The sequence below is a fragment of the Dermacentor variabilis genome, chromosome 9 (assembly GCF_050947875.1).
Source record: "Dermacentor variabilis isolate Ectoservices chromosome 9, ASM5094787v1, whole genome shotgun sequence".
NCBI classification, from domain to species: Eukaryota; Metazoa; Arthropoda; class Arachnida; order Ixodida; family Ixodidae; genus Dermacentor; species Dermacentor variabilis.
The window spans coordinates 44,464,704-44,480,117 of record NC_134576.1 but is presented as its reverse complement, the minus strand read 5'-3'; the positions used below and the strand labels follow the sequence as shown (position 1 = coordinate 44,480,117).

General features: G+C 45.8%; 1 protein-coding gene across 1 annotated transcript; it reads left to right on the top strand.

The window, feature by feature from the left end:
* Positions 1 to 13,067: 13,067 nt before the first annotated feature.
* LOC142592645 (uncharacterized) lies at positions 13,068 to 14,513 on the top strand. Its single transcript, XM_075704204.1, has one exon. It carries the CDS (start codon positions 13,278 to 13,280, stop codon positions 14,475 to 14,477), a length of 1,200 nt encoding a protein of 399 aa, XP_075560319.1. The 5' UTR covers positions 13,068 to 13,277; the 3' UTR covers positions 14,478 to 14,513.
* The last annotated feature ends 901 nt before the right edge of the window (positions 14,514 to 15,414 follow it).

The following is a 15,414-nucleotide window of genomic DNA, read 5'->3' as shown; positions in this document are numbered from 1 at the left end:
TAAAGATAATTGCTATGAGATATTCTTAAGCACGAGGGCATAAACGAGCATTTCGTGGAGCTGTTGAAGGAGGTGCATAGGAACAACCGGTTGCAAAGTTTATGGGAACGCCTAAAATGCAATGAGGTTGTGAGAACTCCGTCAAGATGAAAACAAGGATGTCTTTGTCTCCATTGATGATCCTGCTTTATGTTACATACATATATAGAAAGGCATATTGATAGAAAGACTGCTGAAAAGCAGTGAATTAGGCTTTTAACTTAGCTCCGTAACGACCAACAGGTGCAACAGAAAGAAGCACATGCGGAAGACATGGTGCTACTAGCGAAAAGTGCAAGAAATTTAGAAACTTGCGAATATCATCATCATCATCATCATCATCATCATAATCATCAGCATCCTATTTTATGTCGACTGCAGGGCGAAGGCCTCTCCCCGCGATCTTCTGTCCGGATTACCTCTGTGCTGCGCCAACCGATTCCAACTAGAAACCGCAAATTTTCTAATTTCATCGCACCACCTAGCTTTCTGTCGTCTTCTACTGCGCTTCCCTTCTCTTAGTATCCATTCTGCCACCCTAATGGTCCAACGGTTATCTAGCCTACGCATTACATGACCTGCCCAGCGCCATTTTGTTCCCTTAATGTCAATTAGAATGTCGTCTATACCCGTTTGCTATCTGATCCAAACTGCTCTGTTTCTGTCTCTTAAAGTAGCATTCTTCGTTCCATGGCTCTTTGCGCAGTCCTTAACTTGTTCTCAAGCTTCTTTGTCAGTCTCCAAGTCTCTGCCTTATATGTGAGCACCCGTAAGATGCACTGATTGTATACCTTCCTTTTCAATGGTAATGGTAAGCTTCCAGTCAGGAGCTCACGATGTCTGCCGTATGCGATCCAACCCATTTTTATTCTGTGAATTTCCTTCTCATGGCAGGGTTCCCTGTGATTAGTCAACCTAGGCAAACGTACTCCTTCACAGACTCTAGAGGCGGACAGACGATCCTGAACTCTGGTTCCCTTGCCCTGTTAATCATCATTATTTTTGTCTTCTGCATATTAATCTTCAGCTCTGCTCTTGCACTCTCTCTGTTAAAATCCTCAGTCATTTGTTGTAACTCGTCTGCAGTGTCGCTGAAAAGAACAATGCCATCGGCAAACCGAAGGTTGCTGAGGTATTCGCCTTCGATGCTCACTCCTAAACCTTCCCAGTTTAATAGCTTGAATTTCTCCCAAGCACGTAGTGAATAGCATCGGAGAGATAGTGTCTTCTTGTCTGACTCCTTTCTTTATAGGTATCTCCCTACTTTTCTTGTGTAGAATTAAGGCGGCTGTGGAATCTATGTAGATATGTTCAAGGTATATAGTAAGCTGTCTGTACTCCTTGATTACGCAATGCCTCAGTGACTGCTGTTATCTCTACTGAGTCAAATGCTTTTTTGTAATCTATGAAAGCCATATAGAGTCTTATTGTACCCTGCGGATTTCTCGATAACCTGAATAATGGCATGGATTCCATCCATTGTAGGGAAACCCTTCATGAAGCCCGCCTGTTCCCTTGGTTGATAAAGTCCAGCGTTGCCCTTTTCCTATTGGAGATTATTTTGGTAAATATTATGTATAATAATGGGAGTAAGCTAATAGGCCTATACTTTTTCAGTTCGTTAATGTATTCCTTTTTTGTGGATTAGTATAATATTTACATTCTTTAAGTTTTCTGGGACCCTTGCAGTTGATAGACTTTTCGTATAGAGGTCCGCCAGTTTTTCAAGCATTATGTCTCCTTCCATCTTTGATTAAATCAACTGTTATTCTATCTTCTCCTGCCGTTCTTTCCCATTTCATGTCTTGCAAGGCGCTTGTGACCTCATCTCTGGTAATAGGAGGAGTTTTTTTTATCCTGTTCATTACTGTTTTGAATGGAGTTCTCCTGAGTATTCTAGGTACTGTGCAGGTGAGTAAAGAATGTCAGTGACAATAATTCGACCAATATAGGCCTCGAGTTTCGCAAAGAGAAATCGAGAATTATGATCCTTACTGAAGAGAAGAGTAATGTCGTGGTCCAATTCAGCAGGAAGGCGCACCCTATCTCAACCAATATATGTGGGTGTGTACGTAAACGAACAAAATAAGGACTTGCTCAACCACAGACGAAGATATTCTAAAATATAAAAGGAAAGCGGAGTGTAGTAATAATGAAACATAAAGCACTTTGGGGCTATCATATAGTCAAGGTGGAGCAAGTAATTTGGAAAGTTTATTTGTGTGAGCTCTAAGGTTAGCAAATGCAACTCTATGACAGGTTAGACTGCATATGGGGGTTGGAGATTACGTGGATAGTAGTCGAGGTAAGAAATGATTGGAGCATTGGTGAAAGAAGTGCAGGGAATAGATTGATAGAACCGCAGTCATTCTTAGTGCAGATAATGTTGCAGATATGAATAGAGGTTTTAAATGCGAAAGTTGGGATTGTGATCATATAGGCAAATTGCTAGATAGTGATACATATAAAAGCCGATTAATTCAAGCAGGCTAAGGGCATATTTTTTCCGGTCAGTTTCAAAAGGGAAGCCATCATCAGCTTCCTCATCATCATCATGAGACAGTGGGAGTTCAAAGAGATCTGAGAATGCCACCAGATGGTGGTGTTGTGGGTAAATTGCTCCATCGTGGAAACGATAGGCCATGTTTTATTAGAATGTGAACATATCTATGCAGTGGTCGATTTAGGCACCTCTGGCCTCCTTGAAGCCCTTGGGCTAAGCGATAGCAGGGGGAAAGCAAACATGTCTGCAGTATAAATTAGTAAGGTGCCAGTGAAAGATCGCTGGAGGAAAAGTAGGGAAACGACAAACAACGGAGACATACAAAAACAAAGTTCCTAATAGGGGTTCAGAATGTTTGGAGATAGGAATTCTTCATTTTATGAGATAGGTAGGGCATTAGGCAATATAATAGGAAAAGCTTAGGGGCGCAACCCAGCGCCCCGTTCAGAAGACGACGCTCACAGCATCCATCCATCCATCCATCCATCCATCCATCCATCCATCATACGCGGATCATCATTTGCGCAACCTTATTTGCAAAGGTAACGTTCATAGGATAAGACGAGCTCGTACATGCCAGCTACAGTAACGTTGGTGATATATAGAATGGCAAAGCAAGCCATAAAATTATTACTGCTGAAGCGCGTAGAGAAAAATGATGTACTAAGGGATTTACAGAATGAGTTCAGTCCAGGCAGGCGCTCAGGGAATAAGCTTGTACTAACTCAGTGCACCAATATCAGTATCTCGGAAAGAACCTTTATGATTTCTATACATTAGGAAGCCTATGACAACGTAGACAGGGAATTTTTATGAGATATTCTCAATCGCGCAGGCATAGATGACAATTTCGTGAAGCGGCTGAGGGAGATTTCTAAAGTACAAATTGTTGGGTAGGATGAAAATGTAATGAAGCTGTAGAAATTCACATAAAATAGAAAAAAGGATGCTCCCTGTCTCGAGTGTAGTTCGCGCTTTATGTGAAGGGCATAAAAAGACGACTGGAAAACAGTGAATTAGAGTTTGGTTCTTACTACATGCGTAATGTGCTACGGTGCATCAGGAGGTCCCCGCACTGATCTATGCGGACGAGATAGAGTTACTAACGGACAATGGAAGAAATTTAAAGACTTGTGAATACGTGTGGCAATGCGGCGACAAATCCATGCCTTAAGCATGAATGGGCACAGAGAAATCTGGAATCATGATATTTAATGAAGAGACGAATAATTACGTTGTGTCGATTGAACAGCGAATCATACACATAGTCAAGCTATATAAATACATTTTCGTATAAATGCACTCAGGAACGGCTTGCATGAGCACCCACCAAGAGAACGTGAAAATAATGGCGAAGCGGAATGCAGCAACAACGAAACGTAGAGCAGATTGGCTCGGCAATAAATATTGTGTGTTGAGTGGAATCTGCAAATGAGTAGTGCTGCCAGCACTAACGTTCGCAAGTGCCATTGTGGGCTTAAATCAGGAGTCTTGTCCGGGTTGGAAGCTAACCAAGGATTCATAGGCCGGTTGGCTTTAGGAACCCTCAATAAAACTACAATTGAAGCAGTGCCGGTTGACGTGGGTTGGGCCTCTTCTGAAGTCAGAGAAGTACAGAGCAAAATTAGCTTAGATCAAACACTTAGGAACAAGGATAAAAAAATTCAAGGCCATTCCACGCTGCAAAAGTGGATGACCAGCGGAGCTGTAAACATTGTGGTAACTAATGTTCACAATCGCCGAAAGGCCGTGCTCAAAACACAATCGTTCACACACACGATAACTGAATCCAAACGTTTCATCCACGAGGTCTCGGCGGAATCGCGCGTCCGAACCAATGCATACGTATGAGCCTCCCGAGCGCGGTACTTCCATCACTGCGCCGCATTATTCGCTTCGTGTTTTGGGGGTCTTTCCGCTCAAGACCACCGCCTCCTCGGCTGATTAACACACAGCACGGAGCTCGTTGTCATTGATGCTCGCGCGCGGGTTTTGAAATGTTCTAAACAAATGTTAGTTTTCAAAAAGATTGGTGTGTTTTGTTCATAGACAAACACATTTATTTGTACTACCCATGTTGAAGGTTACATTGGAAAAGCACCAGAATATATTAAAAAAATGGCGGAGAAATTTGCTCAAATGTCACCAGCACATTTAAAGCATACTAAAATAGTTGCTAGAATATTTCTAGGGTGAGCAACAGAAAGTTGCTAGAATGTTACTGGGCCGTTCCTAGGTCGAGTTAAAGAAAGTTGCTAGGTTGTTTCTAGATAGAGCAACAGAAAATTAGCAGAAAGTTACTAAAATGTTTCTAGATCGAGCAACAGAAAGCTAGAAGAAAGTTACTAAAATGTTTCTAGATCGAGCAACAGATAGTTAGTAGAATGTTACTAAAGTGTTTCTAAGAAGTATGAAAATGGTCATTAAATCGTGCTTTTAGTGTCCAAAGCATGTTCATTCAACGTCTAAAAAAGTTTGCAAATAAGGTTTCAATTCAATATCGGTGGCGAATAGTCGATAGGATGTCGGCATGAAGTTAACAAGAAGTTTGAAAACGGTATAAAAATCAATAAACTGTTGGTAGGTTCTAGCAGCATTTGTCTAAAAAAGTTTATTGAAAAGTACTAGAAATTTTTGCAAAGGTGGTTAGCTCAGATGGTAGAGCGGCTGTCCCGGAATGGCAGTGGTCCCAGGTTCGAGTCCCGGACCAGTACGAATTTTTCTTCAACTACGAGGCTTTTCTTTCGAGGAACGCGTATGGGTTTCCTTTGTAGCAAATGCTACGAACGGGTGTATGTCGGTTTTTCCCTTTACTAACCGATCTTTGGTCACGATTTATTGACTTCGTTTCCGAAAACAACAACTTTTCTTAAAACGTGGTGTGATACACGCTCAAAAAATGAACAAAAGTGAAAGGTGTATGACATATAATACTAAACTCAAAAGCTCCCAGGCAGTGAAAAAACAAAAGAAAAACGCTAAAGAACACGAAGGGCGTTTCATGTACACACACATGTTAAAAAACAAGATTTTTATATAACACCCTCAAGACCGAAATATACACGAGCTTCTGATATATGCACTAACGTATTGCACACAACTAGATGCCTTTTATGACATAGGCGTGACAGCTAAAGAAAGGGGGAAACTCAGTGGTAATGGCAAAAGCAATGACACGCAAAATACTTAAAAAAACAGGAAATGCGAAGATTGTTTCATTGACAGCCATACAAAAAAAAAAAAACAAGAGCTTACTTTTAAACCTGCACGAAAGTATATGAAATACGTGACATGTTCATTACTACTGGACATAATGAAAAAGACATGGCAGAACAAAAATAACATTGTACTAAAAACTGGAATACACAGTATCTCATTATTTTGCACTTGGCCACAAATTGAGTAACGGTGGCAAGGGGAAAAGAAGGTAGTCCGCTTTTGCAGCAGCACATAGAAAACATTCGCAGAAAGGCCTATTCCTCGAGCAAAGACCAGGTAAAATTAGCCAACAACACGACTTTTCTTCACCCTGAATGCTACCCTTAGCAGTAAAATTACGTCACTTAAGGCACTAAGTCGTACCTACTGGGCACTCCGTTGTATAATAAACACTAACTGCAAAAATCTGCATTTAGGACATTTGGAATGCTAATAGATTCCAGAAATAAAATAAAAACGTATCGTGCCTACACATGAAGGTTGTTCGCGCGGTTTTCCCATCGGCGATTACTGAGATAACACACAAAGATGAAGAGCTTTTTTTCCAGCTGTTAGTACGTTTGTAGAACGTGACACACAGAAAAAGCACTGAGGACGGAATGGAAAGTTAAGCAAGTTACTGAAGTTGAAGAACGAGACTTGGCACAGAAAAACATGTCATAGACCAGGTGACAATGAGGAGGAACATTTATTTCTCCGCTTTAATTCACTACCGGTAAGAGGGAAGTGTAGCACAATCAAGGCGCAACGACGTCCGGAGCCTCATGGAGCACACACATGGACAGGGCTGTGTTCGTGTACATGCGCCTTCTGATTTCCTTGGATCTGCGCGCTCAACTGTCGTCTTCAGGCACCCGGAACCACCTTGACAACCTTGCAGGGCTTGTTTTTGAGGTATTCGTGCACCACTGCACGATGCACGAGCGGTACGAGTCGTGAAACGGGTGAAAGATCGCGGAGCAGAAGCATAGAGCTATCGAGGACCACGCAACTGACGAAACTACCCACGCTTGTCAACGCGCAGCAGCGCACGCTTCTCAATAACAGCAGATAACGAAACATGAAACGTCATGCAGCGGTAGGGTGGCGGCGGGCCGCCGGGCGCGCGCGGAGATAGTCAAAGGTGAGGGCGTTCCAAGAGAAGGCAAGGGGAGAGGAGGAGAGAGGAGGGGCCAAAGGCTCGGCTTCCTGGATCGGCGAGCGTGGGCGCGCGCCAATCTGGCAGCGGCAGCTGCTGCTGCTGCTGCTGATTGGGGGTGTATATGTGCCACACAACGATAATCGTCATCTGCCTTGCTTGCGTTTCCTTTCTTGAAAACGATGCGCTTGCTACTTTCCTGTCGAGAAGGCTCTGTCATGCTGATAACGCGCATGGCGTTCGTGACTTGGAATTACTGAGTTCACCGAGTTAAAGAAAGGAAATGCGGAAAAGACAGATGACGATTGTTGTTGTGTGGCAAGATACCACCCAAAGGGTGTAATTTCGCTTAAGTGTGTAGGGAGGTGAGAGCTGTGCCACCGCGCCGGCCTGAGCTTTCACTCGCCTGCGACGTCACCACACCGCCCTACGTGCGTGGGGTGCGAGGAGGTTACGTAGCAAGGAGCTCTCGCAGGTGGTTGCTAGGCAACGCGAGGCGGCGCACAGATGGGCTGAGTTTTCTGGTAACGCTCCCCGGCAGAACGAAAGCTTAAAGAGCTTCTCTGTTAAAAATTACAGTGACGTTTCAATTCGTGAAATTGGTTTACGCGCAAGCGTATGGATGAGGCGAACACGCACAGCGAGCACCACTGCGTCGAAGCACAAAACCAAAGGGCGCGAACGCGGTCGCGGACGCTACATTGATATTGATACATTGATACAACAGGTGCAACGCCTGTTGTGTCAGATGGAACACGTCATTTCTACACATGCAAAGAAGAGACGCCGCGAATACGCATGCATAGTGAGTCCTTCCCAGGCTGCTACTCGTCGGCGGCAGGTTCTGCTCCGGCAGTTACAGACTGGCCCCCTCCTTGCTCCCTTCCTCGTGCAGTGTTTTCGTTGAAAGGAAGACCCTCCTTGCCTGTAACGTTCGCCGGCGGGTGCCTGCAGCCCCTGCAAGTCCCGATCTGACCATAGAGAAAAAAAAAGTTGTCTGACCTCGAACACTTGATCTGGGACGGCCCACTGTAATATGGATTCAAGCAAAGGGCTCTTATTTCGCTCCCAACGGAATGCCGACCAACCTCCCTGCAGACCTGGGCACTACCGAGACACAGCAGCGCTACAACGGCGAATAAGCTCTGGCTGTCACTGTACAAATTCCTGGATGAACCTCAGTCTCCAGCCACTGCGACCAGTTTTCTTCATTTTCGGCTTACCACCGGAAGCATCAGACACCATGTTGTAGAGAAGTAATTTTGCCTATGACTTTTTTCCTTACCTTTTTCACACCCGCCACTTCTCAAATAAGTTCACCGCAGCCTTTCAAGGGCAAGAATGTGAATGACGACGAAGGATGTCTTAAAAAATATTTCTGGAGTGTAGATGTTGTCCTGAAATTGAAGCCGGCCGCCGCAATCTTACTCAGGGAATCGATTAACGTTAGCATGTGGCGGAGTAAAGGAAGAGTTTTCGCTTTTTGAGGCGGTTTTGAAACGGCCAATTTTACCATGCAGATGATTCTTGATGTGTCTGTCTGTGTCACTCTTTTAGGATCAAAATTCAAGGTCTTTACAACTTGTTGTGGGAGATCGCGGTATGACGACTAAGTCAATGGCAATATTCTAGCCCGAAACAACAAGCTTTTATTTTTCAATCACTCCAGAATTTAATATCATAGAGCAATTCCAACAGTACTGCCAGTATACTCCGCCTAGTTGAGCACGCTTTTAACGATGAAATAAGGGAAGGCGCTGACTTCACTTCTGTTGGTAAGAATCTGCGGGAGTTTCCACTCCAGAATTTTTGGTAAAACCTCCTTGAGAAAGGCGTGCAAAGAACTACATTCAGTGACCACCACGGCGTCTAAGCAAAACGCCATGCACGAAGGCGAGCTTTCCGGTAGAAGCGCGGCATCTTGGGTGGACCATTTTTTTGTTATTGCTTTGCACTTTTCATATTTCATTCTGAGTAGATTTAATGTAAAAGGCATGCGCTGTCGGTGTTTTGCTTCATGCCATATATTTGTGTGCTGACATTACCAGTATAACGAGGAATAACTTTGTAAACAACGAAAGACAAAGTATGAGCAACTGTTGTGCCCTATAGAATACTTCATGGCCTTGGACGAACACACGGATTTGACGATCTCGCCTGTTGCTTTTGGCTAAGAACCAATAACTGTTTTCGGTCACTGAACGTCTTTTCCACAAAATCGTCTTCCGTCAGCTCATTGCATTATCATCAATTATACTATAGTTATATACATAAAAAAATTCGCAGTGACGCGCGAGAGGCGAAGCACCGATTGCGATAGCAAATAGGTAAATAGGTGTACAAAGTAAGGATAGTAGTTTTATCGGCCTACGTCAAATGCTCGCCAGACTCAGCAAGTTTCGCCTTGCCGTTAACGGTTAGAAGAGCGAGTTCGGTGTCATAGGAGAACAGTTCTCAATCTTTTTTTTTGGGGGGGGGGAGGGGTTGTTGAGGCCGGACTAGTTTTCCAAACCGCAGATATATATATATATATATATATATATATATATATATATATATATATATATATATATATATATATATATACTCGTGTCGTTAAAGGTTATATATATATATATATATATATATATATATATATATATAACCTTTAACGACACTTCCTCCTGAGGAAACATTATGTGACTTAGTAGAGTCAATTACTGAACTGACACCCTTATATGAGTATTTAAAACAAGTCATATTAGGAGACAGTGCAATTGAAGCGACACTCCAGGCAAATTGTCCCTGTCGTCGCCGCCATGATGTTCAGTCTAAAGTCGGAAAGTCATATTAATGAGCGACACAGGCACGTAACAGAGAGCCAAAAGGGATGCAGCCTTGATGGACCTTATCCTGCCACGCGCTCAATATTCGGGTTAGTTAGAGGACACGTGATCAAATACGCGCTTGGCAAGGATAGCGCATGTCTTCTCCTCTGGCCTTGCCATTGGTACGACTGGCTGTGGGCCACTGACGCTTACACGGCCGGCGTGCCTTATCTAATTGTTGATATTCATTGGTGGTAGCAATCGCAAAGGGCGAGCCGGGATGGCTGCTAGCTTCATGCCCGCTGTCTTCCTTCGCTGGGCTGTCTTTCTGCGCCCCTAGAAGCGTAGATCATTTAGTCTAAGAGACAGGGGTAATTAGAGATCGCCGACAGTGGCTGTCCTATGGTGGACATGAAAATAGGCCCATGATGAATCGCATTTTCTGGGTCGGGATGATTAGCGATACATTACGAAACGTGGGAAATCGCTGCTAGCGTTCTTCATAATGCCAGCGTTGTGACAGTGAGGGCTCGTGGTCATCCAGTGAGATATTTATAGGTTTACGTGGTCCGTGCAATAAACTGTGCTTGGCATTTTAATCGGTAAGTGCATGTTCACTACTATATACACGGCCAAACTTATTAACGTATATACTAGTGTAAACGCTGCCGCTTTCTTGTCGCAATATCGACAAGCCTTATAGGGCTATCTGATCTCATTTTTCTAACCAGGAGTACGAAATTTGCCGTGAACCTCCGCGATCGCTTCCTCTCACCATCAAGTAGCGACGCGCGAGAGTACGCTGCGCTAGAAAATTCGCTGTTGAGCGCGATCGGATTCAGCCCAGCGAACGCGATCATACCTAGAAATTAGGGACATTTCCTTCAGTTTCCTTTTTTCGCCACCACGTGGCGTATAAATCATCGAATGTTTTGAAAACCGAACCATGACGTATGTCATGACGCATAACTAAAGCAAACACTATAAAAAGAAGCACACCCTGATACTGTCGCTTCCCCTCGGCACATGGAAAGGAGTGCGCTTATGCATGTATCAGCGTTATCTTGAAGACGGCCAACTATTTGCTTTACTGGCAACGAATTGACGAGTGTGCTAGACACCTGGCGAGACAGCACCTCGGCATTCCGGAAAGATGTCTGGCCGAGATAAAGGCTCCCGCGAAGCTACGTTTCTTTTTTTGTTATTCGAAAGCATGCCCTCATAGGCGTAATACAAAGGTTGTTAAAAGTACACGAACAGATTCGACTCGTGCAAGAAATCTAGGAGTGAACGATGATGTGGTCCATGAATCCAACGCAAGGTATATATACCTGGTAGCGAAGCTTCCATAGGAGCATATACGTTCAAAACATGGCGGTCCATCGGCACTTTCTGGTGCTTAGCGCCATCTGTATATGGTGGGAACACTTCCGGCGAAGGAAAAAATTATGTGACGCCATGTCCGCTAAAAGCATAAGTGACGTCATTTTGTTTTATAAGGCGCGAAATTTGTTTTGTTGGCCTGCCTTTGGAGCTATATAGTACTCATATGCCCCGCCATTGGGCTTGATGGGCGTTTCGAGCTCTCAGCGCGGAAAGCGATGTAGGAAAAGGCCAGCCTTACGGTTGTCGGAATCGCACCCCTGTACCAAACATACTTTCTTTGGAGGCCGACGAAAGCTTTAGGTGGAGAGTGCTGATCCTATCGTCGGATGCCAAGCCCGTCGGCTAGCGCAGTCGCACGAATTCAACTACACAATTATCTGGCGGTCGTAACTGACTACTTTTGACTGAAGAGATTAAGAAGCGATGAAGCTACCCGTGTCACCAACTTCAGAAAAACTTCGACAAGCAAAAAAGCACAACGTGTGAGGTTAACTTTGCGAGTGCGCATTTCTGCTCATTTCAAGACGTGCATTACTTTGCGAGTGATAGCGGCGTCAACGCCCCCTGTAATGTTGGGCGCTGAAAAGAAATGCATTTATTAATATCAATAAAATTAAATGAATTTGTATTTTCTTAACTCGTCACGAATATATAAAATTGACGAGGAATCTTATTTTCGTTGAATGAATCTAACTGTGTCTCGCTTGAATTCAAAAACGATTTTTTCTTTCCCAATGTTTGTTCCCTCCAAACATAGTCGCGCTTCAATCGCTGCTCCCATAACCCCCGTTGCTGATGTCGATGACAATCTGTACTGAACCGCTTCTCGCCCGAAGCTTGGCGACCTATTTCGATTGACCTTGTGCAAAGTTCATGGTCGGGTGGGCGGCCAGGCTGAAGGCCTGTTGCCCGGAGGTGGCGGAGATGGCTTAGATGAACTCCTGGGAACGTCCATAAAAGGCATGTCACTGTCACATTTTGGATTTCTGTTTTACAAAATGGGCACGTTGAGCCGTAAGGACCATGGTACTGTTGTAGCCAGAAAGCGGTCATAGACGGGGTCAGCGCGAACCCGACAAGTAGCCTCTTTAACGTAACCTGCTCTCGGTGGGTTAAACCACCAGGGAGGTCTGACCCACACGGAGGTATGAGAACTCATGTGGTGCATCGGAGGTTTTCCTTTTCGTAGATCAGTCGTCCACAGGCGTCTTCAGGAAAATGTGGAAGTGAGTCTGTTGTAATGTGTGGGTGGGTTGCCATATCTGCTTCAAGAAGATCCTGAAGGGCTGCTCGAGGCACCCACTGGACGCGCATGAAGATATTCGTAGTGGCAGCAAGACGGTGAATGCTCTCTGAGAATAGAGTGCACCGAGATACCCTACGTGTGTCGTGGATGGTTTGAGTATAGTCTGTGCGAATTTGGCCAGGAGGATACCATTAGTACCACTCGAGCTACCATGTAATACGTGTCGCGAGCATACCCTCTATCAGCTTGCCTAACGTTAAGGTTAGTGCTACTGGGCGCATATGAACGATATTGTCTTGAGGTTTCGCGGATTTGGGAATAGGGACCATGTCTGCATGCCGCCAAGAATCGGGGATGACTCCTGTAACCCAAGCTTCCTTTATGGCCCCCAACAGCACTTCGAGAACCTTGCCTTCCGTGTTTTTATATAGTTCATACGGTATGCTATACGGTCCTGGTGCCTTGCATGGCTTCGACAGGTCTATTGCCTTTAAACATTCCACCATAGTGAAGACAGCTTGTATACCCTCGATGTCGGAGAGCGTAGGGGGTGTGCCTGCGTCCGCGGGAAGGCAAGTTTGAACAACGAAAGCAGGTGGTGCTGTGTCCAAAGCTGGAAAAAAAATTGGAGGACGCTTAAGCTTCACCTTCAAGAGTGGAACGCGACAGCGTTCCCGTCGACCCGCCAAGGGGTGTAAGACAGTGGGCTACGGCGCAGCGACTACGCGCCCCGCATCGGACGCGGTGAGCGTCGAGCAACGCAGCGTTCGGCGCGACAACGAAATGTGCGCCTGAGCAAGCGACGCACGCCTGAGCCTTAGAAACAGCTCGTATCTAAGGCGACACCGCGTTCACTAGAGGCGCTTTTGTACCGCTTTGAAGCATCGAACTCGTGGCTCAGTCATTCTACTTCTGGCTACCGTTCGGTACGGACGTCGAATGTCGCGCTCCGTAGGGGCGGTGTTTGCGGCTATGCCAAGCCGCGGAAACAGGATGCCTGCGTCCGTTGAACCGGAATACCATGTTGTTTTGCCGCCACTGCCTACAGGTTCGTGTGTTTTAAACACAGTTTTTCTTCACGGCGACGTGAAAGCGAGACCATTCCGTGTCGAAGATTTTCGCGACACGCTGGCTCATTTGAAATTGCTCCCCGAGGTGGTCGCCTTGGGGGCTTTCCAGATGAACCACGTCTGGGCGGTGACGTTCGAGAGTGCAGAGGCGACAAAGAAAATGCTGAAGTATACAGAAGTCCAAGTCAAGGAACGACGATGTTTGGTTGTGGATCCACACAACCGGGATGTCCGGGTTAAACTCCACTGGTTGCTGCACAATGTGCACGACGAAGACGTACAAGCGGCGTTTGCTCCATACGGGAAAGTCAACGACGTCAAGAAAGAGCAATGGCGTGTACCAGGCATCACGGACAAGGGGTCGTCTATGCGTACAGTGACCCTCAAGCTGAAGCCAGGCGTGACACTTGACGATCTACCGCATCAGCTACGAGTGGCAGGCATAATGGCGCTAGTGGTCGTGCCAGGTCGTGCTCCACTGTGTCTTCGGTGCAACCGTACGGGGCACATCAGGCGCGAGTGCCGCGTGCCACGTTGCTCTGTGTGTCAACGCTTCGGCCACGAAGAAAGTCAGTGCGTGCGCACATATGCAAACGTTGCGGGGCCATCGAGAAGTGAGGAAGTCGTCAACGAGCACCTCATGGACGAAGTCGACGCAGAGGAAAGTGCCAGTGCGTCGAGACCATCTTTGGCGCCACTTTCAAAGAAAGACCCAGCCACAAATTCTACGAAACGAGATGTAGAGCAGGTTTCGAGTGAAGCCATACCGACGTCGGGCAAGACTACATCAGCTAAGGACGCTGAAACAAGTAATGACGCAAGTACAAGCAAGCAACCCTCCGTAGCAACGAGTGAGGACAATTCAAGCGTAATGGACACTACGGAAACCAGCAAAGCAGCGGCAGCGGCCAAAAGAACGCACGAAGAAAGTACCGGCGAAGAGCAGAATGCGAGCACTCAGAGTGCGGGCGAACCGCCTGTGAAGACAGCAACTGGTCGGAGGCCAACCTTTAGACCAACGCCAACCATACCGCCGGACAGAAAGGCGGCGGCGACGCAGCGGACTTAACAGGTCGTGCGTTCGCGTGTTTTTGCCCGTGCCGGGGGGGGGGGGTTGGGAGGGGGGGTGGAAAATGCTGCTACTTCTGATCTGCCGATGGAAGACCAGTCAACAGTGCAGGCTGAACGCAGACTCGCCACGGTAATGTGAGTGAACCTTCGTCACTGACGGGAGCTGCAAATTTATTGGTATCTATCGACCTTCATCTCTTCACCGTAGAAATGGCGATACGCATTGAAACACCCTTGCGCGTAGGCACGATTAACGTGCGGGGACTTACGGCAAAGAAGAAGCAGTACCAGCTTAATCGCCTGTTCATCGAAAATAATCTGGACATTATTGCTGTACAAGAGACAAAGATAGAAACTGAGGAAGGGACCGAACGCCTAGTCCAAACGTTCATGTCTAGATATTATGTGTGCGTTTCTCATGCTATTGGTAGAGCAGGGGGCTGTGTGCTCTTTCTACGCAATAATATTGGTATAAATGTGGAAAATGTATTTAGTGATGATTCCGGGCGTATTATACTGTGCGATTTTATTTTTTGCAATCTCAAGTTCCGCGCTATCTGTGTTTACGCGCCGAATAGAACAGCCGAGCGCAGGGTTTTTTTTTTGAAAGCGTGGAATGTCACTTGAAGTGTGAGAGAACCATGGTCATGATGGGAGATTTCAACTGTGTCTGCAAAGTGGAAGACAGAGCCCGTAATCTGTCTCGTCTCGAAGGCAGTGCGCTCCTCTTGGCAGCACTCGTTGAAGAACATAATTTAGAGGATATAGGCGACGTTTTAGCCAATAATGATACACCTCGGTTCACTCATTTTCAAGGGGACAGCCATGCCAGACTGGATCGTATCTATGTTTCTGGGGAAGCGTTGCCATTGTGCAGTGATTATGAAGTCAAACATGTTTATTTTAGCGACCACAGTTTGGTCCGTTTTTCGCTT

What these genes read in the sequence shown, in the direction of transcription:
- LOC142592645 (XM_075704204.1), top strand. Translation starts at nt 13,278, where the DNA reads ATGTCGCGCTCCGTAGGGGCGGTGTTTGCGGCTATGCCAAGCCGCGGA.